A 26,580-nucleotide genomic window follows, 5' to 3' on the forward strand; every position below is an offset into this window, starting at 1 on the left:
TTTTAAAAGCCTCCCAATCCTCTAACTTCCCTCTGATTTTTGCTCTATTATATGCCCTCTCTTTTTATGTTGGCTTTGACTCCTCTTGTTAGTCATGATTGTGTCACCTTTCCTTTAGAATGCTTCTTCCTCTTTGGGATGTATATATCCTGTGCCTTCCGCATTACTTCCAGAAATTCCAGCCATTGCTGCTCTGCCTTCATCCCTGCCAGTGCTCTTTTCCAATCAGTTCTGATCAACTCCTCTCTCAAGCCTCTGTAGTTCCCTTATAACCACATAACAATAACAGCATGGAAACAGGCCATCTCGGCCCTTCTAGTCCGTGCTGAACTCTTACTCTCACCTAGTCCCACCGACCTCCACTCAGCCCATAACCCTCCATTCCTTTCCTGTCCATATAGCTGTCCAATTTAACTTTAAACGACAACAAACACTTCTGCTGGAAGCTCGTTCCACACAGCTACCACTCTCTGAGCAAAGAAGTTCCCCCTCATGTTACCCCTAAACTTTAACTCTCTTTAACTCTCAACTCATGTCCTCTTGTTTGAATCTCCCCCACTCTCAATGGAAAAAGCCTATCCATGTCAACTCTATCTATCCCTCCTCATAATTTTAAACACCTCTATCAAGTCCCCCCTCAACCTTCCACATTCCAAAGAATAAAGACCCAACTTGTTCAACCTTTCTCTGTAATTTAGGTGATGAAACCCAGGTAACATTCTAGTAAATCTTCTCTGTACTCTCTCTATTTTGTTGACATCTTTCCTGTAATTCGGTGACCAAATCTGTACACAATACTCCAAATTTGGCCTCACCAATGCCTTGTACAATTTCAACATTACATTACCACTCCATTGAGGATTACATTATCTCCACTGTAATCCTGATACATCTGACTTTAGCTTCTCCTTTTCAAGTTTCAGGGTGAATTCAATCATATTATGATCACTTCTCCTCTGGGTTCTTTTAGCTTAAGCTTGCTAATCACTTTCAGTTCATTGCATAACACACAATCTAGAATAGCTGATACTGTAGTTGACTCAACCATGAACTGCTCTGAAAAGCCATTTTGTAGACATTCTAGAAATTCCCCACCTTGGAATCCAGAACCAACCTGATTTTCCCAATCTATCTGCATATTGAAGTCCTCCATAACTATTGTAACATTACCCTTTTGGCATACATTTTCTATCTCCCGTTTTAATTTGTAGACCTCATAGAACATAGAAACATAGAAAACCTACAGCACAATACAGGCCCTTCAGCCCACAATACTGTGCCGAACATGTACTTACTTTAGAAATTACCTAGGGTTACCCATAGCCCTCTATTTTTCTAAGCTCCATGTACCTATCCAGGAGTCTCTTAAAAGACCCTATCACATCTGCCGCCACTACCATTGCCGGCAGCCCATTCCACGCACTCACTACTCTCTGCATAAAATACTTACCCCTGACATCTCCTCTGTACCTACTTCCAAGCACCTTAAAACTGTGCCCTCTCGTGTTAGCCATTTCAGCCCTGGGAAAAAGCCTCTGACTATCCACACGATCAATGCCTCTCATCATCTTATACACCTCTATCAGGTCACCTCTCATCCTCCATCGCTCCAAGGAGAAAAGGCCGAGTTCACTTAACCTGTTTTCATAACGCATGCTCCCCAATACAGGCAACATCCTTGTAAATCTCCTCTGCATCCTTTCTATGGTTTCCACATCCTTCCTGTAGTGAGGCGACCACAACTAAGCACAGTACTCCAAGTGGGGTCTGACCAGGGTCCGATATAGCTGCAACATTACCTCTTGGCTCCTAAAACTCAATCCATGGTTGATGAAGACTAATGCACCATACACCTTCTTAACCACAGAGTCAACCTGCGCGGCAGCTTTGAGTGTCCTATGGACTCAGACCCCAAGATCCCTCTGATCCTCCACACTACCAAGAGTCTTACCGTTAATACTATATTCTCAGAGAGTCAAAGGGTTAAAAAAAAGTTCGAAGTGAATTTATTATCAAATTACATATACATCACCATATACATCCCTGAGATTTGTTTTCTTGCAGGCATTCACAGTAAATACAAAGAACGCAAAAGAATCAATGGAAAACCATACATAACAAAGACAGACAAACAACTGTTGTACAAAAGACAATAAACTGTGCAAATTGAAAAAGGAAAGATGCATAAATAAAGGAATTAAAAAAAAACTAAGTAATGAATCTTGAGAAGCTGAGATGAAGAGTACTTAAAAGTGAGTCCATACCTTGTGGGAGAGTTCAGTGATTGGGCAGGTGAAGCTGAGTGAAGTTATCCCCTCTGGTTCAGGAGCCTGATGGTTGAGGGGTAATAACTGTTCCTGAGCCTGGGGGTGTGAGTCCTGAGTCCTTCCTGAGGGCAGCAGGGAGGAGAGAGCCTGGCCTGGTGGTTCCTGCTGGCTGCTGCTTTTCTGCAACAGTACTCTGTATCGATGTGCCAATGGTGGGGAGGGCTTTACCCATGACAGACTGGGCTGTATCCACTACATCCACTATGTTTTTGGTAGGATTTTCCATTCAAGGGCATTGGTGTTTCTCTATTGGCATGGGAACATCCTCTGTAAGAAGCTAGTACGTCCTCCTTGTCAAATACATGGGTTTCCTCCAGGTACCCTGCTTTCCTCCCACAGTCCTGTTTGATAGTGACTGTAAACTGTCCTGTGATGAGGCTCGGGTCATAGAGGGGGGCTGCTGGGCAGCAGGGCTGGAAGGGCTCATTCCACACTGTATCTAAATAAATCCCAGATTAAAACACACAACTGTGTTTCAGAGCAACACACACAAAATGCTGGCAGAGCTCAGCTGGCTGGGCAGTGTCCGTGGAAAGGAGCAAACAGTCAACGTTTCGGGCCCACCCCAAAGAACCCATTCCGGGCACCCTGCCTCGCCTGCAACACACCCCAAGCTGAAACGACACATTTCAATGTACATGGGATGAATAAAACAAATCTGAAAAACCTGAAATCTGTATAAAAGACCCATCCCACACATCTCATTTCAACTTCCCCGTTCTCACCAGTTGCATTCCCTCAGTTATTTGTATTTCTACCCTTGGAGAGAGATTCTGACTGACAAAGAAAACACAGAACATAGAAAACTTCAGCACAGTACAGGCCATTCAGTCCACAGTGTTGTGCTAACCTTATACCCTACTCCAGCATCAATCTAACCCTTCCCTTCCTACACAGCCCTCTATTCTTCTACCATCTACAGTACAAGACTTTGGTCTGGTAATATATTTTCACTCTGGTGAAAAGCCTCTGACCAAACACACAAGCTCAATAGATGCTGAGTATTTCTCTGTTCCCCTGCTCGGTTTTCGGTAACTCTGCTGTGGTGAAGAGATCAATTTGTTTAATCGGTTTTCGCCGGGGCCTCCGGTTTTAATCGTAAATAGTTAAACTGTCCTATTTATTATTGTCACTGGCAAGTGAATGGGCTCAGATTCCAAAGAAACAGAGCAGCTTGGAAGAGCCAATGGGACTATTAAACTGCTCGGGCGATTGATATATTGGTCAGCCGATTTACTGCGGTCACATGTACCAAGAGACAGTGAAAAGCCTGTCGTGCACATTGTTCACTCAGATCAGTTCACTACACAGTGTATTGAGGAGCGTTACAGTGTCAGAGAGAGTGTCAGGGCCAGAGCCAGGTAGATTGTGTCAATGTTCCCTTGAAGGTGTGAATGTGTGTCTTTTGTTACCAGCACACACAGGAATTTAAATTGCGCACAAAAGGTTGTCACCTTCCACCTCGTTGGCATGTTAAGTATATTTCACGATCGTACACAATCGCATTTTAGAACTGGCTTATTTATACTGTTTGTATTGAAGAAATTATTGATTTATTATGTTGAATTCCAAAGAAGCAAAAGACGTGAAGCTCAAAAGAACTGCGACTTCATTTAAAGCAGATTGGGGCTTAGAAAACTTTCAGGTTTACTTCCATTTAAAAATTCAGAACGCACATGTTGTTATCATTGGGCAAAATATTGCACAGCACAAGATTTTTGTGCACACTGGTCTTTACAAATCAGAGGGAACATTGTCGGGAGCCATACCGGATCTTGTAGAGGCCATAAGTAAAAAGCAAGAAGCTGGGAGCCACAGGACTTTCTGAAAACGTACTTTCTTGGGCCCTTGGCTCCCAGTGGAGCATAGGCCATCCATGACCTCCTGTCTTCATCGTCCCCTGAAGTCAATAGCATGGTTGGAGCTCATCAATGCTTCTGAAACTGTTTGCGTCAACTGTACAGAGGATTGGCATTTTCAGCTTCACCACAGCCCTGTAAACTAGCCTCCCCTGTTTCCACCTCTCACAACAGGGATGTAGGGTTGGACTTTGAGAAGCACAGGAACCATCATCAGTTTCCAGTTTTAATGAAATATTACTAAAATATATAAATGAAACTGAAACAAATATATGTAATTTATTTGGAACCCAGATTGAAATGAATGGGAAAATATGCTAGATGATGCAAGTGAGGCAGCAAAACGCATGTGTGTGTGTGGTTGGGGGGTTAGGGTGCATCAATCGTTATCTTTTCTCCTCCTTGATCGCACGCAAATCACCGTTCACACTCTCCTTGATCACACGCGAATCACCGTTCACACTCTCCTTGATCACACACAAATCACCGTTCACACCCACCTTGATCGCACGTGAATCACCGTTCACACCCACCTTGATCACACGTGAATCACCGTTCACACCCTCCTTGATCACACGCAAATCACCGTTCACACCCTCCTTGATCGCACGCGAATCACCGTTCACACCCTCCTTGATCACACGCGAATCACCGTTCACACTCTCCTTGATCACACGCAAATCACCGTTCACACCCTCCTTGATCACACGCGAATCACCGTTCACACCCTCCTTGATCACACGCAAATCACCATTCACACCCTCCTTGATCACACGCGAATCACCGTTCACACCCACCTTGATCACACGCGAATCACCGTTCACACTCTCCTTGATCACACGCGAATCACCGTTCACACCCACCTTGATCACACGCGAATCACCGTTCACACTCTCCTTGATCACACGCGAATCACCGTTCACACCCACCTTGATCACACGCGAATCACCGTTCACACCCTCCTTGATCACACGCGAATCACCGTTCACACCCACCTTGATCACACGCGAATCACCGTTCACACTCTCCTTGATCACACGCGAATCACCGTTCACACCCACCTTGATCACACGCGAATCACCGTTCACACTCTTCTTGTTCACACACAAATCACTGTTCACACCCTCCTTGACCACACGTGAATCACCGTTCACACCCACCTTAAATCACACGCGAATTACCGTTCACACCCTCCTTGACCACACGTGAATCACCGTTCACACCCTCCTTGACCACACGTAAATCACTGTTCACATCCTCCTTGATTGCATGTGAATCACCGTTCACACCCTCCTTGATCACAGGTGAATCACCGTTCACACCCACCTTGATCACACGTAAATCACTGTTCACACCCTCCTTGATTGCATGTGAATCACCGTTCACACCCTCCTTGATCGCACGTGAATCACCGTTCATACCCTCCTTGACTACACGTAAATCACTGTTCACACCCACCTTGACCACACGTGAATCACCGTTCATACCCACCTTGATCACACGCAAATCACCATTCACACCCTGCAGGGTCGCCGCTGAGCCCCCTTCCACAGGGGCGAATGAAAGTCACAAGATGGCCGAGAGCAGAAGGCGGCTGAGAACCACTGTACTAGAGGACCATTCAACAGTCTTATAACAGCAGGGATAGAGCTATCCTTGAGCCTGGTGGGATGTGCTTTCAGGCTTTTGTATCTTCTGCCTGATGGGAGAGGGGAGAAGGGAGAATATAGGGGGTGGGTGGGGTCTTTGATGATGCTGGCCTCATTACTGAGAGAGAGAGAAGTGTAGACAGAGTCATGGAGGGGAGGCTGGCTTCTGTGACATGCTGAATTCTGCTTAGAGCTGAGGATCAGAGGTACAGTCCTGACTGAATGAATGGGTGTGGGGCTAATCTGAAGGGCTGAGTGGCCTCCTCCTGACCACACACCCTCCTTGGGATAGGTTCGAGAAAGCTAATGGCATGCTGGCCTTCATAACAAGGGGAATTGAGTATAAGAGCAAAGAGGTCCTTCTGCAGCTGTACAGGGTCCTGGTGAGACCACACCTGGAGTACTGTGTGCAGTTTTGGTGTCCAAATTTGAGGAAGGACATTCCTGCTATTGAGGGAGTGCAGCGTAGGTTCACAAGGTTAATTCCTGGGATGGCGGGACTATCACATGTCAAAAGATTGGAGCGACTGGGCTTGTATACTCTGGAATTTAGAAGGATGAGAGGGGATCTTATTGAAACATAAAAGATTATTAAGGGATTGGACACGCTGGAGGCAGGAAGCATGTTCCCACTGATGGGTGAGTCCAGAACCAGAGCCCACAGTTTAAGAATAAGGGGTAGGCCATTTAGAACGGAGTTGAGGAAAAACTTTTTCACCCAGAGAGTGGTGGATCTGTGGAATGTTCTGCCCCAGAAGTCTGTGGAGGCCAAGTCTCTGGATGCTTTCAAGAAAGAGATGGATAGAGCTCTTAAAGACAGCGGAATCAAAGGTTATGGGGATAAGACAGGAACTGGATACTGATTGTGGATGATCAGCCATGATCACAGTGAATGGCGGTGCTGGCTCGAAGGGCCGAATGGCCTACTCCTGCACCTATTGTCTATTGTCTATTGAGGAACCAAGAGAGGCCCATGTCCCAGTTGTAGATTCGTGGCCCCTAGGATGCAGAGGAGATTTATCAGGATGCTGCTTGAAGTAGAGAGTGTGTCTTATGAGGAGAGGTTGAGTGAGCCTGGGCTTTTCTCTCTGGAGTGAGGGAGGATGAGAGGTAACTTGGTAGGGGGGTACAAGATGATAAGAGGCATCGATTGAGTGGGCATTCAGAGACATTTTCCCAGGATGGAGGAGGGAGGACATAATTTTAAGGAGATGAGAGGAAAGTATGGGAGGGTGGGATGTCAGAGGTGGGTTATTTTACACAAGAGTGGTGGCTGTGTGGAATACCCTGCTGGGGTGGTGATAGAGGCAGATACATTAGGGACATTTAGATAAAGTTCTTAGATGGGCACATGGCTGAAAGAAGACAGTAAGACCATAAGTCATAGGATCAGAATTAGGCCATATAGCTCATCATGTCTGCCTCACAAATGGAGGGCTATGTAGGAGTGTTACGTAACCAGCAACAGTGAATATCAACCAAGTCAGGTTATATAAAAACAACCAAACATTTATTAAACACGGATAAACAATAAAAAAAACAAACAAAAACCTTAACCGGAAGTTAACCGCTGTGCAACCGTTCAACAAGTCACCACTCGGTACTGGTTCTTAAAGTGATAAATGCGAAAACAGTTTTTAAAGCAGTCAAGTCAAACACAGTTCTTAAAATGGTGAATTCAAAAGTTCAACAGATTTTAAATTCAATTGGAAGAGACTTCTGGAGAAGGATTTCTTCATAGACGTGACCTTCCTGCTGGTTCTGTCCAAAGGATTCATGGTGAAGGAAATAAACGGCTTGAAACAACTGACCTTTATTTCTAGAGCGCAAACTTTGCATGAACTTCCCTGCTCTTTCGGCAAGAGTTATCTTCGATGCAGGTCGCTACTTCTTCAACGAAGACTCAATAAGGTCGATCTTTCGTTAAACTGCCGAACGATACCAACTCCTCTCAATCCTTCAGGTCCTGTACTTCGATAAAGTCTTCGCTCTCCAATACTACTGAAAAGGTACATCAACAAATCTGGCAGAAATGGGTAAACTGCCAGTCCAGCACTATTGTACCTTACAATAGAACGTAACACTCTGTTTTAAAAATGAAGCTGCGTCATAAAAAAACATGCAACGGAGCGGAGCCTCAGGCTAATGTTGTAGCTGGAAAAAAACTAAACTGCGTCACCAGGGGTCTTCCCTTTTATACCCGTGGTGAACATGTCATCACGTGATCTCACATCGGCGGGAAAATTACATCAGCTGACCTCCAAAAGACCATTACATCATTCTCACAAGAAAGTCACAAGATCTCCTTGAGGTATGTAACAAGGAGGGAAGGGTTAGACTGCTCCTAGAGTAGGTTAAAGGGTCATCAGAACATCATGGGCTGAATGGCCTTTACTGCGTTGTACTGTTCTATATTCACCCTTCACGCTTTCTCCTCAAATCTCCATAGGTTCCTTGCATTCGCAAAAGGTGAGCTGGCAAAATGATTTGCAGGTGCTTGGGTCCCCGTCCCCTGAACTTCCTCATGCCCCTGCTCCACAGAGCAGGGCACTCCCGGACATTCCCACAGGCCCTGTCGGCAAGGAAGACACCGAGGGGAAGGGAGACCCCATCTACCAGACAGCCAGTGAGTTGGACGCCCCCAGCCAAGGTGCAGAGGAGGACCCAAAGGAGCAACCGTACATGGACTCCAGCCAGCCGGCTCCCGATGTGCCAATGACAGATCTGATCATGGAGGAGGAGGAGGGTGGTAGGTCTGCCTCGGGGAAAGTGACGGCTGTCTACGCCCGAGTCAGCAAGAAGGTGAAGAACCCATCGGACGTGGCGGCCTTGGCCCCTTGCCCTCCACCTGGGGAACTGGAGCAGGAGGAACTGCCCCCTCCCATCCCAGAAAAGCTCTTCAGCGATGGAGACATTGGCGGTTCACCAGGTGACCAGGTGAGGCAGGAACTGGTTCAGAGGACCACACCTACACACCCAGGATCAGGTGAATGCAGAACAGCTGGGGAAGGTTTATAAGTCAGTGGTCAGACTACACAGAGTATTGTGAGTAACTTTGGCTCCTTATCTTAGAAAGGATATGCTGGTATTGGGAGACAGTCCAGAGGAGGTTCATGAGAATGATTCCAGAAATGAAAGGGTTAATGTAGGAGGAGTGTTTGATGGCTTTGGGCTGGACTTTAGAAGAATGAGGGAGGATCTCATTAAATATTGAAAGGCCAAGATTGGGTAGATGTCCAGAGGATGTTTCCTATAGTGGGGGAGTCTACAACCAGAGGGCACGGCCTTAGAGAGAGGAACATTTATTTAGAACAGAGATGAGGAAGAATTCTTTGTCCAGTGGGAGGTAAATCTGTGGAATTCATTGCCACGGATGGATATGGAGACCAAGTCAATGGGTAGATTTAAAGCAGAGGTTGAAAGGTTCTTGATTAGTCAGGGTGTCAAAGATTACAGGGAGAATGGATAATAAATCAGCCATGATGGAATGGTGGAGCAGACTCGATGGGCCAAATAGCCTCATTCTGCTCCAATATCTTAAGGAACACACAAAAACACATTACTAGGCACAAAGGGTGGGTACTGGTGCTGCAAGTGGCCGCATGGGATCTAGGGCGGTGGAGGGGTTACAGCCTGCCTGAACAACACACACAATACGTTGGAGGAACTCAGCAGGGCAGGCAGCATCAATGGAGGGGAATAAACAGTCAACGTTTCAGGCCGAGACCTTTCTTCAGGACGGGAAAGAAAGGGACAGGAATACAGAATAAGTCAGTGGTGGGGGGGGGGGGTGCAGAAGGGAGAGTAGGACAAACTGGCAGATGACAGATTCTGCAGATGCTGGATATCCCATGCAACACACACAAAATGCTGAAGGAACTCAGCAGGTCAGGCAGCATCAATGGAAAAGAATAAACGGTTGACATTTCAGGCTGAGACCTTTCACCAGGACTGAGTTCCTCCAGCATTTTCAAAGGTGCAAAAGTTCATTTATTCTCAGAGTATACAACTCTGAAATTTTTCTTCCCCAGATAGTCACGAAACCAAGAAAGAAAAGAACAGCAGCACGATCTACAACCCCCAAATCCCTCCTCCCCGTACCAAAAAATTGGGTGAAAAACTCAAAATATAAAAAACAATAAGACTGAAAAAAGTCTACAGTCCAAGTCCATATCCAAAATGCAGAAAACCTAGGTGAAATTCTCCAGGTATAGCTGCAGGCCTTTCCCTAGTAGAGCGATCTTACCAGCGAGTATTGTTTACAGTCCTGGTTGCCCCACTACAGGAAGGATGTTGAGGCTTCTGAGAGGGTGCAGAAGAGGGGTACCAGGATACTGCCAAGTTTAGAGACCTTGTGAGGCTGGACAAACTTGGGTTGTTTTCTCTGGAGTGGCAGGGGCTGAGGAGAGATCTGATAGAGGTGTACATGATTATGAGAGGCAAAGATAGAGTGGACAGACAGTATCAATTTCTGAGGGTTGAAATGTCCAATACTAGAACGGATGCATTTAAGGTGAGATGTGAGGGGCAAGCCATTTCACACAGAGGGAATTTGCTGCCTGAGTGGTGGTGGAGACAGATTTGACAGAGGCGTTCTAGAGAGGAACCTGAATTTGCAGGGAAAGGCAACTGGAGCAGTTAGAGGGACCCTACACAGTCACAGGGAGGACTTCCTACAGACACCTGCGCGGATTGAATCCAGGCCACTGGCACTGTGATAGCTAACCCAATGCCCCTGATAACATCCCCAGCAGGTTCTCGAACTGTGGTCTCCCGCGTGACAAGTGGATATACTTATCACTGTGCTACCAAGGGCCAGATACTTACCACATCATCACCAAGAACTACAGACCACACTACCACCAGCAACTAGAGACTTACCACACTACCACCAGCAACCAGAGACTTACCACACTATCACCAGGAACTAGAGATTTACCACACTGTCACCAGGAACTAAAGACTTACCACACTATCACCAGGAAATAGAGACTTACCACACTATCACCAGGAATTTGAGCCTAGAGACCATACTATCAGCAGGAACTAGAGACCACACCATCACCAGGAACTAGAGACTTACCACACTATCACCAGGAACTAGAGACTTACCACACCACCACCAGGAACTAGAGACTTACCACACCATCACCAGGAACTAAAGACTTACCACAACCAGGAACTAGAGACCACACCATCACCAGGAACTAAAGACCACTCTATCACCAGGAACTAAAGACTTACTACACTATCACCAGGATCTAGAGACTTACCACACTATCACCAGGAACTAGAGACTTACCACACTATCACTAAGAACTAGAGACCACGCTATCACCAGGAACTAGAGACTTACCACACTAACACCAGGAACTAGAGACCACACTATCAGCAGGAAGTAGAGACTTACCACTAAAGTACCAAGCACTAGAATCTGTGTTTCCTGTTGTGTTCTCCAGGGCTGGGGTGTGAATGTCCCCCAGTGTCCTGCCCTGCTACTCACTCTGTCCTTCCTTTGCAGAGCTGGGGACCGGACAACTGATAACCCCTCCCAGGGGCAGGGTGCGCATGCTGACCCCCTTGAGGAGGGGCGCCATGGATGAACAGGTGCGGCGATTGGACTGGTCAGGCGGAAGGGCTGACTGATGAGGACAGGAGACCAGCACTGCAGGACGGCACCTCTCTCTGGGCTCCTTGTCATCAGTCATCTTGGGCCAGCTCACACCCCCGGCTAACAGCTTCCTGCAGACTTCAGCTCACACACGTCCCTTCCTACATATTATTGGGTTGGGGTGAGCAAGATGGGGGGGGGTAGGGGTTGGAACCCACCCTTTAATGCTCCTTCACCAGCGTGGCTGGCACCATTTGAGAAGGTTGCCAAATCCCGTGTGGAAGAGATCGCCAATGTCCACTGGATAGCACCTTGTGTTATGCTTTCCAGTGCCAGGGATCGAGGTTCGATTCCCACTGCTGTCTGAAGGAGTTTGTACGTTCTCTCTGGGACCGTGTGGATTTCCTCCAGATGCTCCGGTTTCCCCCTGCTCTGTGGGTGAACCTACCCCTGAACTGTCACCTCGGCAACCTGTGCGCTGTTCAGTCCCGCTCTGGGGCAGAGGAACGTCTGATGTGCTGTAACTGTTGGTTACAGAATGGCCTGAAGCAGTTATGTATGGGTTAGATTACAAACGTTTGTGGATCAGGGTCGCTTCTCATATGTACCTCGAAACTTAAATGAAATGCACCATGTGTATCAATGACCAAGAATGTGCAAAACTGTGCTGGGGCAGCCCGCCACGCTTCCTGCCCCAACACAGCTGACTGACCCTAACATGTACATCTTTGGAGGAAACCAGAGCACCCAGAGGAAACCCACGTGGTCATGGGGAGATCGTACAAATTCGTAAAAACAGCAGCGGGAATTGATGCAGCGTCCTGACGAAGGGCCTCGGCCTGAAACGTCGACTGTACCTCTTCCTACAGATGCTGCCTGGCCTGCTGCATTCACCAGCAACTTTGATGTGTGTAGCGGGAATTGAACCCTGATTGGGATAGCTCGCACTGAGAGCGTTACGCTGACCGCTATGCTACCCCGCTGCCTGTGTATCGATGCAGAGCAGAGCCTCGGTGTATAACAGGCAGGGAAACTGGAGGTAGGGAGATGTGTCTATCCCAGAGTGATCCCAGGAGTGCACAGCTCCCTCCCATTTGTCCAGCATTTCCCCCGTGCTTGTCGGTGGTAGGCTGACACAGCGTCACGGAGACAGAGCTCGAGGGCACTGGAACCCAGCAGCAGGACGGGGAGTAATCAGCAGCCCTGACTCCTCATCCTCCAGGCAGTGAATGCTGGTTGTGTGGCATCATACAGCGCAGGAGGCCATTTGACCCGCAGAATCCATTCTGGCCCCATTCACTCCAATCCCATTTCTTCCTTTCCACCAACTCGTCACTTTGCTCTGGTACACCCACATGTCATTTACCCCACTGATGCGCATGTCCTTAGGATGTGGATCGAAACCAGAGCACCCGGGAAAAGCCAATTCAGACACTCCACATAGACAGTACCTGACTTGGGTCCCTGGATCTGTACCAACAGCGTCACCCGGTTGCACGGCTGCTGAGTGTTATTTTTAATATTGTACCAACAGTAAAAAGCATTTACCATTTGTTGAGGGCAATGTCTCAGTCCAAAACATCGACTGTTCATTCCTCTCCAGAGACGCTGCCTGGCCCACTGAAGTTCCTCTGGCATTTTGTGTGTGTTGCTCTGGATTTCCAGCACCTGCAGAATCTCGTGTTTGTAATCTTTTTTTAATTCATTAAAATAAAAGGCAGATATGCAGATGCTGGTGTGTCGAGGGACTGTACAAACACTGAATGTTACAGCAGTGTACACCCACCATGATGTGCTGAACTTTTAACCTGTTCTAAGATCCATCGAACCCTTCCCTCCCACATAGCCCTCCATTCTTCTATCATCCACAGGCCCCAAGAGTTTCTTAGATAACCTAATGTATCTGCCTCTGTCACCACCCCCGGCAGCGCCTTCCACACACCCACCACTCTCTGTAAAGAACTTTCCTCTGACACCCCCTCCCTGACACTTTCCTCCAATCACCGTAAAGTTAAAGTTCAGACGTTCAATTTAGTGTCAGAGAAATGTATACAATATACATCCTGAAATGCTTTTTCTTTGCAAACATCCACAAAAACAGAGAAGTGCCCCAAAGAATGAATGACAGTTAAATGTGAGAACCCCAAAGTCCCCTCCCACGATAAGCAGCAGCAAGTAACGATCTCCCCTCCCCCAGCAAAAAAAAACACACCCGCTACCGAGCACCAAGCGTGAGTTGGGCGATAGCAAAGACACAGACTTGCAGTTACCCCGAAGACTATCGCATTTCATCCAGCATTCGACAAACCACAGGCTCTCTCTCTCCCTAATAAGGGAGAGGGAGGTGTCCCCCATTTTCACAGCGAGCAGGAGACATAACAACAACCCTCTGCTTTACGATGTTAAAAAGTCCGTTTCGTCGCCTTTTTCGAGCTCTGTGCCTGATGGTCGCAAAGATTTTCCAGCCTCCCCGACGACACACGAGTCTCCTGCTGTGACACCAACCTTCGATCCGCCTGCCTCCAGAGCCCCGAGATCTTAGGCTTCCGAATTCGAGCCGGACTCTCAGGCCAAACCCTTTGCATGCTGAACAATAGGCAGTTCTGAAACCCCGAGAGTGGGTCCCATTCCCACAAAGAACCGAAGTCTGCGTGTAACTCCAGGTCAGGGTCTTCAAAAGAGCCCTGAAAGGGAAATATGAAGATATTAAAGATAGAAATCGAGCTGTTTCCGAAGATGCAAGCGAAGGAGTTGCCATTTAGCGCCATCTTAACTCCGCCTCCTTGTATTAGCCCCCTTGTCTCTGACCATTCACCCCATCTCTGCCCCTTATCACCTTGTATACCTCTATCAAGATGCCCCTCATCCAAAGAGAATTGACCTGTCCTGAAGGCCTCACACACAGAAGGATTCTTTTCTGGGAGGTTCATCATCTGAGCAGAGTAAGGGGACAGGTACCTGGCATCATTCATCTTATCATAGGCAAAGCTCCATGGGATCATGGTTCTTAAAGCATGGTGGTTATCACGCAAACTACTACCACTGCAATGCTATCACATATTTTCTAGCACTAGGGGTGTATACCTTGCCAAAAAGCACTATAAGAATTATTCCCCCCAGACGGTACCGGCAGCCCAAATTTGGGGTCCTGGCTTACGGACTATAAATCTCCTCTGCACCCTCTCCAAAGCTTCCACATTTCTCCTATAATGAGACGACCAAAACCGAACACAATATTCCAAGTGTGATCCCACCGGGGTTTTATAGAGCTCTCGAACTCAATTCCCCAACTAATGAAGACCCACACACCACACGCCTTCTGAACGACCCTATCAACTTGCATGGCAACTTTAAGGGAAGCAGTTGGGGTGGACACGGGCCATCACGACTGGACACGGTCAGGCAGCATCACTGGGGAGTGACACAGAGCCAGCGTTTTGGAACAAGGATCCTCCATTGGAACGGGGGAGAAGATTCCACAACTCGCCTGAATTTGAAACAGCCAGGACAGCGCAGGCTGCTCAATCACTACCCTAAATGTCATGGTAGCAGAACGGTCAGCAGGGGTCGGAGTTCAGAGTTCAGGGTTCAATTCCAACATTAACCGTGAAGAGTCTGCATGTCCTCCCTGTGAATGTGTGGGTTTCCTCCAGGTGCTCTGATTTCCTCCCACAGTACAATGAGTACCGGTTGGTCATTGTAGATTGCCCCGTGATTACACTATTGAACATTTTCAACAATTCATGTTCGGTGCGTGTCTGGAGTGGGAGAAGACTGTTGCTGCTGCAGTGACGAACTCCGTATTTCCCAATGACCTCATCCCAGGAGGTGTTGTCACAGCCTACTCTTGCATTGCAGCCTCCGAGGATGATAAACTTGTCCATTTTGGGAACAGTGGCAATAACTGAGTGCACTTCTTCATAGATTGCTGCCTGTGCCTTGCGACAGCGAGGACAGGATGAGAATGAGGTAGCTGATAAATATGTGGCTGAAGAATTGGAGCAGGGGACAGGGATTCGGATTTCTGGATCTGAATCTGGGGCAGGTGTGACCTGTACAAAAGAGAAAGGTTGCACTTTAATCCAAGAGGGACCAAAATCACAAAAGGTTGGTTTGTAGGTGCAGCAGGCTGTCAAGAAGGCAAATGGAATGTTGGCCATCATTGCTAGGGGGATTGAATGTAAAAGCAGGGAGGTCATGCTGCAACTGTACAGGGTACTGGTGAGGCCACATCAGGAGCACTGTGTACAGTTCTGGTCTCCTTACTTGAAGAAAGATATACTGGCTTTGGAGGTGGTGCAGAGGAGGTTCACCGGGGGTTAGACTATGAAGAGAGATTGAGTCGCCTGGGACTGTACTCACTGGAATCCGGAAGAATCAGAGGAGATCTTATAGAAACATATAAAATTATGAAAGGGATAGATAAGATAGAGGCAGGAAAGTTGTTTCCACTGGTAGGTGAGCCTAGAACTAGGGGGCATAGCCTCAAGATTCAGGGGAGTAGATTTAGGACGGAGATGAGGAGGAACTGCTTTTCCCAGAGAGTGGTGAATCAGTGGAATTCTCTGCCCAATGAAGCAGTGGAGGCTACCTCAGTAAATATACTTAAGACAAGGCTGGACAGATTTTTGCATAGTTGGGGAATTAAGGGTTATGGGGAAAGGGCAGGTGGGTGGAGATGAGTTCATGGTCAGATCAGCCATGATCTTATTGAATGGCGGAGCAGGCTCGACGGGCCAGAAGGCCGACTCCTGCCCTATTCGTTATGTTCTTATGTCCTTTCTGGCAGTGTTACGAGAGTTATTGGGAGTGGTTTAATATGGCAGGGAGATGGGAACCAGGATGATAGAGCTGAGGATGAGCCAGCAGGTTTACAAGTAGATGATGGGAGTAACATGAATGTAAGGAAGGATAAGCCAATGATTGGGTACAAATACAGACAGAGCAAAGAGTTCAATTGTACCACAGAGGGAAAATTGAAAAGGGTGACGAATGCAGGACTGAATTTGCTGTATTTAAATGCACGTAGCAGTTGGAATAAGGTGGATGGATTTGTGGCGCATTTAGAGATTGGTCAGGATGATGTTGTCGGCATCACTGAGTTGTGGCTGAAAGAAGGGTCACAGTTGGAAGCTTAATATCAAAGGAAATACTTTGTAATTAAAGAACTGGCAGGAAAACATAGACGGTGGTGTGGTCCTGTTGGTAAGAGATGGAATTACATCTTTAGAAAGAGGTGACAGAGTCAGAAAATGTTGAATCTTTGTGGGTGGAGTTAAGAAACTGCAAGGGTAGAAAAACCATTATGGGAATCATATATAGGCCTCCAAATACAGTGGCATGCAAAAGTTTGGGCACCCTGGTCAAAATTTCTGTTACTGTGAATAGCTAAGTGAGTAGAAGATGAACTGATCTCCAAAAGCCATAAAGTTAAAGATGAAACACTCCTTTCAACATTTTAAGCAAGGTTAGTGTATTACTTTTGTTTTGTACAATTTTAGAGTGAAGAAAAGGAATGGAGCACCATGCAAAAGTTTGGGCACCCCAAGAGATTTGAGCTCTCAGATAACTTTTGCCAAGGTCTCAGATCTTAATTAGCTTGTTAGGGCTATGGCTTATTCACAGTCATCATTAGGAAAGGCCAGGTGATGCAAATTTCAAAGCTTTATAAATACCCTGACTCCTCAAACCTTGTCCCAACAATCAGCAGCCATGGGCTCCTCTAAGCACCTGCCTAGCACTCTGAAAATTAAAATAAATGATGCCCACAAAGCAGGGGAAGGCTATAAGAAGACAGCAAAGTGTTGTCAGGTAGCCATTTCCTCAGTACATAATGTAATTAAGAAATGGCAGTTAACAGGAACGGTGGAGGTCAAGTTGAGGTCTGGAAGACCAAGAAAACTTTCCGAGAGAACTGCTCGTAGGATTGCTAGAAAGGCAAATCAAAACCCCCGTTTGACTGCAAAAGACCTTCAGGAAGATTTAGCAGACTCTGGAATGGTGGTGCACTGTTCTACAGTACAGCGACACCTGCACAAATATGACCTTCATGGAAGAGTCATCAGAAGAAAACCTCTCCTGCGTCCTCACCACAAAATTCAGCATCAGAAATTTGCAAAGCAACATCTAAACAAGCCTGATGCATTTTGGAAACAAGTCCTGTGGACTGATGAAGTTAAAATAGAACTTTTTGGCCACAATGAGCAAAGGTATGTTTGGAGAAAAAAGGGTGCAGAATTTCATGAAAAGAACACCTCTCCAACGGTTAAGCACGGGGGAGGATCGATCATGCTTTGGACTTGTGTTGCAGCCAGTAGCATGGGGAACATCTCACTGGTAGAGGGAAGAATGAATTCAATTAAATACCAGCAAATTCTGGAAGCAAACATCACACCGTCTGTAAAAAAGCTGAAGATGAAAAAAGGATGGCTTCTACAACAGGATAATGATCCTAAACACACCTCAAAATCCACAATGGACTACCTCAAGAGGCGCAAGCTGAAGGTTTTGCCATGGCCCTCACAGTCCCCCGACCTAAACATCATCGAGCATCTGTGGACAGACCTCAAAAGAACCGTGCATGCAAGACGGCCCAAGAATCTCACAGAGCTAGAAGCCTTTTGCAAGGAAGAATGGGCAAAAATCCCCCAAACACGAATTAAAAGACTCTTAGCTGGCTACAGAAAGTGTTTACAAGCTGTGATACTTGCCAAAGGGGGTGTTACTAAGTACTGAACATGCAGGGTGCCCAAACTTTTGCTTCAGGCCCTTTTCCTTTCTTTGTTATTTTGAAACCGTACAAGATGGAAGTAAAAAAGTTTTCTTGCTTAAAGTATTAAAGGAATGTGTCATCTTTAACTTTATGCCTTTCGGAAATCAGGTCAACTTTTACTCGCTTAGCTATTCACAGTAACAGAAATTTTGACCAGGGGTGCCCAAACTTTTGCATACCACTGTAGTAGCCAAGATGTGGGGTTGAGATTGCAAAGGGACCTGGAAAGGGCATGTCATAAGGGTAATGTCACAATTGCAATGGGGAACTTCAATATGCAAGGGGATTGGGAAAATCAGGTTAGGGTCCAATCGCAAGAGAGGGAATTTGTTGAATGCCTATGATATAGCTTTTTAGAGCAGCTTGTGCTTGAGCCTACTTGGAGAAAGCCTATCTTAAATTGGGTGTTCTGTAATAATCCAGAGTTTATTAGGGAGCTTAAGGTAAAGGAACCCTTAGGAGCCAGTGATCATAATATAATTGAATTCATACTGAAGTTTGAGAGAGAGAAGCATAAGTCAGATGTATTAGTATCGCCAAGGAATAAAGGGAATTACAGAGACATGAGAGAGGAGCTTGCTCAGGTGGATTGGAGGGGGATACTGCCGGGGATGACAGAAGAGCAGAAGTGGCTGAAGTTGCTGGGAATAGTTCAGCAAGGCTAGATTTGTCCCACAGAAGAAATTATTCTCAAATGGCAGGGATAGGCAACCATGGCTGACAAAGGAAGTTAAGGACTGTCTAAAAGCTAAGGAAAGGGTATATAAGGTAGCAACAGTGAGTGAGAAGTTAGATGCTTGGGAAGTTTAAAATCCAGCAAAAGGCAACTAAAAAGCCATAAGAAGGGAAAAGATGAATTATGAGGGCAAACTAGACAATAATATAAAGCAGGATACTAAAAGTTTTTTTCAGTTATATAAAGAGCAAAAGGGAGGTGAGAATTGATACTGAACCACTGGAAAATGATGCTGATGAGGTATGTATCTCTTGCTTTGGCTTGCGGCCTAATATAGGGGATGGTAGCCCCCTGACCCAGTCAAACTTAAGAAATCTTGTTTGGGTGGACACCACATGATGTGTCCCCTGTTACAAATCAATACCACGACATAACAAACAGTACACAATATGCAATTAAACGATTGAGCTTTATAATTCTTAATTTGACTCTATGGTTAATAAAAAAAAACAAAAAAAGAAAAACAGCTCATTCTCATGAAACAGTCTATTGCGCAATGTTGGAGCTCACTGATAAGGCCGTTCGTCCACCATCGACCTCCTCCGATCGTCACTGACCTTCAGACCCTCGCTCCAAGTCCACTCCGTCAAAGGCCTACCAACTCTCTGCATTCGCGTCTTCTCTCCTCATCTCTCCCCGGCAAAAGACCGCGAATTCCCAGCTCCCAGACACACAAGAAGGAACAACATGCTGCTCATTGGCTAACATGCCCCGTTATCTCTAGTCATAACCCAAACATTGCTGCTACAGAGAAACCATTACCTTAGCAGTGGAACATTACAGAGAAGCCATTACATTAGCAGTGAAACCTTACAGCGTGTTACAGGTACTAATGAGGACAAAGAAATGGCACATGAATGCAATGGGTGCTTTATATCAGTCTTCACCAGGGAAGACACAAGCAGTGTGCCAGAGATCTGTGAGTATCAGGGAGTAGGAGTGAGTGCCATTGTTATTACAAAGCCAGAAGTGTTAGGGAAACTGAAAGGTCTTCAAGTAGACAAATCGCCTGGACCAGATGGACTACGTCCCAGAGTTCTGAAAGAGTTTGCTGAATAGTTAGCAGATGTATTGATTCTGATCTTTCAAGAATCACTTGCTTCTGGCATGCTTCCAGAGATCTGGAAGTTTGCAATTGTCACCCCATTCTTTAAGAAGGGAGGAAGGCAAAAGAGGAAATTATAGGCCAGTTAGCCTAACCTCAGTGGTTGGGAAAGTGTTGCAGTCTATTATTAATGATGAGGTTTTGGGGTACTTGGAGACTAATGATAAAATACGCCAAAGTCAGCATGGTTTCTGTCAAGGGAAATCTTGCCTGAAAAATCTGTTAGAACTCTTTGAGGAAATAACAAGCAGGGTGGACAAAGGAGAGACAGTGGATGTCATTTACTTGGATTTTCAGAAGGTGTTTGTTAAGGTGCCACACATGAGGCAGTTTAACATGATAAAATCCTATGGCATTACAGGAAAGATACTGGCATGGATAGCAGATTGGCTGACAGGCAGGAGGCAGCGAGTGGGAATAATGGGGCCTTTTCTGGATGGCTGCCGGTGACTAGTGGTGTTCCTCAGGGGTCAGTACTGGGACCACTTACTTTTCACATTGTCAATGATTTGGATAATGGAATTGATGGCTTTGTGTCAAAATTTGCAGATGATACAAAGAAAGGTGGAGGGGTAGGCAGTGCTGAGGAAACAATGTGATTGCAGAAGGACTTAGACAAATAGGAAGAATGGGCAAAAAGGTGGAAGATGGAATACAGTACTGGGCAATGTATGATAATGCATTTTGGTAAAAGGAACAGAAGTGCAGACTATTATCTAAATGGGAAGAAAATTCAAACACCAGAAGTGCAGAGGGACCTATGAGTCCTCGTGAAGACTCACAGAAGGTTAATTTACAGGTTGAGTCTGTGGTAAAGAAGGCAAATGCAATGTTGACATTTATTTCAAGGGGAGGGGAATATACAAGTGAGGAGATAATGCTGAGGCTTTATAAGACACTAGTCAGGCTGCACCTGGAGTATTGTCAACAGATTTGGCCTCCATATCTCAGAAAGGATGTGTTGTCGTTGAAGAGAGTCCAGAGGAGGTTCACGAGGATGATTCTGGGAATGAAGGAGTTAAAATATGAGGAGCATTTGGCATCTTTGGTCCTGTACTCACTGGAATTTAGCAGAATGCAGGCGATCTCATCGAAAACTACTGAATGTTGAAAGGACTAGACAAGGTGGATGTGGAGAGGATGTTTCCTATGGTGGGGGCGTCCAGAACTAGAGGGCACAGCCTCATAATTGAGGGAAACCTTTTAGAACAGGGGTAAGGAGGAATTGTTTTAGCCAAAGAGAGGTAAATCTGTGGAATGCTCTGCCACAGACTGCGGTGGGGGCCAATACCGTGGGTATATTTAAAGCGAAAATTGATAGTTTCCTGATTGGTCAGGGCAAAGGATACAGTGAGAAGGCAGGTGAATGGGGTTGGATTGAGATCTGGGATCAGCCATGATGGATTGGTGCAGCAGACTCGATGGGCTGAATGGCCTAATTCTGCTCCTATGCCTTATGCTCTTACTCCTATTCTAAAGGGACATCTTTGTATTCTGAGGCTGTGCCCTCTGGTCCTTGACTCCCCATCTGTAGGGAACATCCTCCCCACATGGACTCAGTCTAGGCCTTTCAATACCGGGTGGGCTTCAATGAGGCCCTCTCTCATTTTTCTACACTCTAGCGAGTACAGACCCAGAGCCATCAAATGCTCCTCCAACAGTCACTTTTTCATTCCTGGAATCATTTTCGTGAACCTCCTTTGGCCTCAGTCCAATGCCAGTTTTATTAGATAAAACTCCTCACAATACTCCAAATGCTGTCTGACCAACGTCTTATAAAGCCTCAGCAATACATCCTGGCGTTTGTACTCTCAACAGGAATGTTCACTTTGCATTTGCCTTTCTTACCACTGACACGACTCGCAAATTAACCTTTGGGGAATTCAGCACCAAGACTCCCTAAAGGTTAACCTGCAAGTTCAGTCGGTAAGAAGCAAGGTGCAGAGATACACGATCATGTACACACAGATATTCTGTCTGTCTGTCTCTCTATCCCTCCCCCACCTACCACACACTCACATTCACACAGACTTTCTCACTCACCCCCTCCTCGCCCCGCAATCAATCACACACACACACACACACACACACACACACACACACACACACACATAAACACACACACACACACATAAACACACACACACACACACACACACACACACACACACATAAACACACACACACACACACACACACACACACACACACACACAAACACACACACACACACACACACATAAACACACACACACACACACATAAACACACACACACAAACACACACACACACACACACACATAAACACACACACACACACACACACAAACACACACACAAACACACACACACACACACACACACATAAACACACACACACACACACACACACATAAACACACACACACACACACACACACACACACACACACACACACACACACACACTCCCCCTGCCCCTGCTGACTACAGGAGGCGGGGCGGCTGCTCGGGAATGTGAGCTCTGTCACGTCCGCGGGCGGCGTCGGGGAGATCGTGTACCAGGGAACGTACACGGAGAGAGCCCGGAGCCTGCTTGCCGCCAGAACCGCATATGCTGCAGCCAGCGGCCGCTGTAACCTAGACACAGAGCACAGAGCCCCGGCAACACAGTTAAAACCGTCCCGGGCGCGGTGCTCCGGTCCGATACTGTAACGACCTGTCAGTGTTTATGGCAAAATAACCCCCCGCCACCGGTGTCCCGGGTCACATTCCATCCACAACGCCCACATTCCCAATCCATCCTCCCTTTCCCAAAATCATTGCCACAGTATCTCTGTCCCAATCACCCTCTCCCACGCACTCCTACCCTCTCATCCTTCCAGCTCCCCCTTTCCATTCCCTCTCTCTCTCATCCTACTAGCTCTCCCTACTCCCAATTCTCCCTCAGTCTCGACCCTTCCCATTCCCTGTCCCCCCCTTACATTCACTCCCTTCCCAATCCCTCCTTCACTCCCGCTCTCATTCTCACTCCCCGCGTTCCTATTCCCCCTCTTGCATTCCTATCCCCCATTCCATTCCCATTCCACGTATCTATTCCAAACATGCACTCCCATTCCTCCTGCATTCCCATTTTCTCCACTCCCTGTTCCCATTCCCTCCCGCATACCAATTCCGTTCCCCATTCCCATCCTTCCCCATTCCCATTCCTTGCCCACATATCCAGTCCATTCCCATTCCCATTCCCATTCCTTCGCCGTTCTATTCCGTCCCCCCGATTCGGCACACGCAACCTCGTGGTTCTGCTGTTCACAACCGGAGTTGGACAAATCGTAATCGTCCACAAAAGCAGGGACAGAGTTTTCACAATACATGGAGTCATATTCAAAAATTGATTTTACTTGAAATTTATGGAGCAATTTGAAAGCAGCCCTTTGTCACGGGTTTGGATGGGGTGACAATGAGTCAGATGCCGTGGTTAACTCACGCCACCTGACAAGTGAACCCTTGGTTGCCTTAAGTAATTCCGGTATCGTTCTCCGGACGTTCGTAACTGTCTCTATCTCGGGCTCCAGTTAGACGAGCTGAACTCCCGGCCGATTCAGAACGAGTGGGGCTGTCGTGTAGAGAGATAAGAGACAGATAGATAGATAGATAGATATAGAGGCAGAGAGAGCGAGAGAAGACAGAGTGAGTGAGACACACACACACAACGTGCTCTATCCGATCAGTGAGAGTGGCTGGAGATGTGAGAGGTGATCGAACTGTGGCTGGAAAGGCGACGGAACCGATCTCGGAGAGGTGACCGGACAGCGCTCGGAGTGGCCGGAGAGGTGACCGAAGACTGACCGGTGAAGTGACAGGACTTTAGCTCGGACAGTGGCCGGCGTGGCGATTGGAGCGTGGTCAGAGAGGTGACCAGGCAGAAGTCGGAGAGGTGACCGGACATTGGGCAGGTCTTTGCTGGAGCCAGTGCATGATGCCCGGTGGAGAGAGGTATGTCTGAGAGAGAGAGTGCCCAGCGCCGGCGTACTCACCCCGACCCTCCCGTCTCCCACTTCCCCACCGTCCGGGCAACATGTGGGTGCTGGGAAGCCGGCTGCTGCCACCCACAGTCCGAGATGGGTCCGGGCAAGCCCCCGAGCCCACACTCGCAGCTGATCCACACGGCCCCTGCCCTGTCAGTGACCCGGCCCGTCTCTGCCTCCACACCCCCCGCCCCAGCTTCAGTCAACAGTCAGCAGAACAGGTCGCAGCTTGTGTGCTGGAGGTTGTGTTGAACAAACCCTCAGCTCTCTAGACACCAGGTCTGTGTTGTAGCACCCACAGCAGCCGTTTGTCCTACCCTGTGGGTCACTCCACCCCCTCAGTGTGCCCAGTCCCTCCTGGGCGGGAGGGGTCTGTCCTATCTGTGTGACCTCTTTACCCACTCCCTCCCTCCCCTGCCTGTGGAACCTCTGAATTCCACCCCCACACCCCTTTCTCCCATGGCCCACAGTCCCACGGCTTCTCTTCACCTGCCCATCACTTCCCCTTTCTCCCATGCCAAATGAAGTCAAGTGAGGTTATTGTCATTTAACTACACACTGTATATAATGTATATAGAAATGAGAATGCTTCTCCCGACCAGGGTGTAAAACGCATAAACACACATAACACACGATAACTTATGAAGATAAAGATAAAATCTACAGATGAATCACACACAAATAACAAACTAAAATGAATTAATATTAAATATCGTGAGGTACAGAACAGATTAACCAGTGACACATCGACTACCATGCCGCAGGGAGTTCAGAAGCCTATTGGCCTGTGGGAAGAAACCGTTTCTCATCCTGACCGTTCTTGTTTTTATGCATCGTAGTCTCCTGCCGGATGGTAGAAAGTCAAAGAGGATGCTGGATGGATGGGTGGGATCCTTGATAATGCCAAGGGCCCTGCGAATGCAGCGCTCCTGATAAATGTCCCCGATGGATGGTAGGGAGCCCCCTATGATCGTCTCAGTCGTTCTCACTGTGCGTTGTAGGGACTTCTAGTCTGCTGCTTCACTGCTTCTGGACCAGGTGGAGATGCAACTTGCCAGGACGCTCACGCTCCAAACGGTGCTCCGGTAAAACACAGTTAAGATGGTGGGGGGAGCTTTGCTTTCCTCAATGGTTTTAGGAAGTGGAGGCACTGTTGTGCCTTCTTGTTCAGGGAGGTGATATTAAGGGACCAGGTGAAGTCAATAGTGATGTGAACTCTCCTCTCCTACCAGTTTCCTTCTTCTCCAGCCCCATTACCTGCCGGTTTGCACGCACTCCAACCCCTGCTTTCAGCTTCTTATTCTGTCCTCTTCCCCCCGGCTGTCCTGATAGGTCGACTGTTTATCCCGCTCCCTGGATGCTGCCTGACCAGTTGGGTTACTGTAAGGGTCAGCACAACACCCTATAGCCCCAGTGGTTGCAGCTGAATTCTCACTGCTGCCCGTAAGGAATCTGTATGTTCTCCCCATGACTGCAGGAGTTCCCTCCAGGTTTTCCCGTTTCGCCCACATTCCATGGATGTCCGGGTTACGGTTAGTAAGTTGTGGACGCACCATGTTTGTGCCGGAAGCATGGCGAAACTTGTGGGCAGCCTCCAGCACATCCTTGGACTGTGTTGGTTGTTATACAAATGACACATTTCACTGTATGTTTCGATGTACGTGTGACAAATAAATCCCCCTCCCTCCCTCCCTTCTAACCTCTCATCATAAGACACAGGAGCAGAATCAGGCCATTCAGCCCATCGAGTCTGCTCTGCCATTCCATCATGGCTGATTTGCTATCCCTCTCAACCCCATTCTCCTCCTATCTCCCCCATAGCCTTTGATGCCCTGACTAATCAAGAACCTCATAACTTCTGCTTCAAATATGCACAAACACTTGGCCTCCACAGCTCTCCTTGGCAATGAATTCTACAGATTCACCACCCCCCAGCTAAAAAAATCCATCCTCATCTCTGTACTAAATCGACTTCCCTCAGTTCTGAGGTTGTGTCCTCCGGTCCTAGACCTCCCCGCCATAGGAAACATCGTCTCCACATCCACTCTGTCGAGGCCTTTCAATATTCTATAGGTTTCATTGAGATCCCCACCCCCTGATTCTTCTAAACTCCAGCGAATGCAGGCCCAGAGCTATCAAATGTTAACCAGTGCGTTCCTGGGATCATTCGCGTGAACTTCCTATGGGCCCTCTCCAATGTCAGCACATCCTTTCTTCGACAAGGGGCCCAAAACTGCTCACAATACTCCAAGTGTGGTCTGACCAGTGCTTTATAAAGCCTCAGCATTATATCCTTGTTTACCATTCCACCACTGGCACACAGTGTGTGTCATCTACAGAACACACTGTGGTTGCTCACCCACTCTACTCCTTCCAAACTCACCACCACTCTGAATTTTCTCCCCACTTTGAAAATAATCTACACATTTATCCTTTCTGCCGCAGGGTATGTTTTTCCTACACGATATTCTATCTGCCACTCCTTTGCCCATTTTCTTAATCTGTCCAAGCCC

At 47.2% G+C, this 26,580-nt stretch overlaps 2 protein-coding genes across 5 annotated transcripts in view; both read left to right on the forward strand.

Annotated features, from left to right (window-relative positions):
* LOC140201109 (uncharacterized) overlaps positions 1-16,132 on the forward strand; it is a 47,723-nt gene extending 31,591 nt beyond the window's left edge. For both annotated transcript variants that reach the window (XM_072264717.1, XM_072264718.1), the window contains exons 4-5: positions 8,285-8,772; positions 11,357-16,132. In XM_072264717.1, the coding sequence (XP_072120818.1) occupies positions 8,285-8,772; positions 11,357-11,377 (509 nt within the window). In that variant the 3' untranslated portion in view covers positions 11,378-16,132. The remainder of the gene's footprint in view (positions 1-8,284; positions 8,773-11,356) is intronic.
* Positions 16,133-22,803: 6,671 nt separating this feature from the next.
* Positions 22,804-26,580, forward strand: part of LOC140201108 (zinc finger protein 395-like) — a 37,888-nt gene continuing 34,111 nt past the window's right edge. For 2 of the 3 annotated variants that reach the window (XM_072264713.1, XM_072264714.1), the window contains exon 1: positions 24,919-25,152. In XM_072264713.1, coding sequence (XP_072120814.1) covers positions 25,112-25,152 — 41 coding nt within the window. In that variant the 5' untranslated portion in view covers positions 24,919-25,111. Of the gene's footprint in view, positions 24,036-24,918; positions 25,153-26,580 lie in introns of those variants that run through there. The other variant, XM_072264715.1, reaches the window with a different exon arrangement.

The sequence above is a fragment of the Mobula birostris genome, chromosome 8, assembly GCF_030028105.1.
Source record: "Mobula birostris isolate sMobBir1 chromosome 8, sMobBir1.hap1, whole genome shotgun sequence".
Lineage (NCBI taxonomy): Eukaryota > Metazoa > Chordata > Chondrichthyes > Myliobatiformes > Myliobatidae > Mobula > Mobula birostris.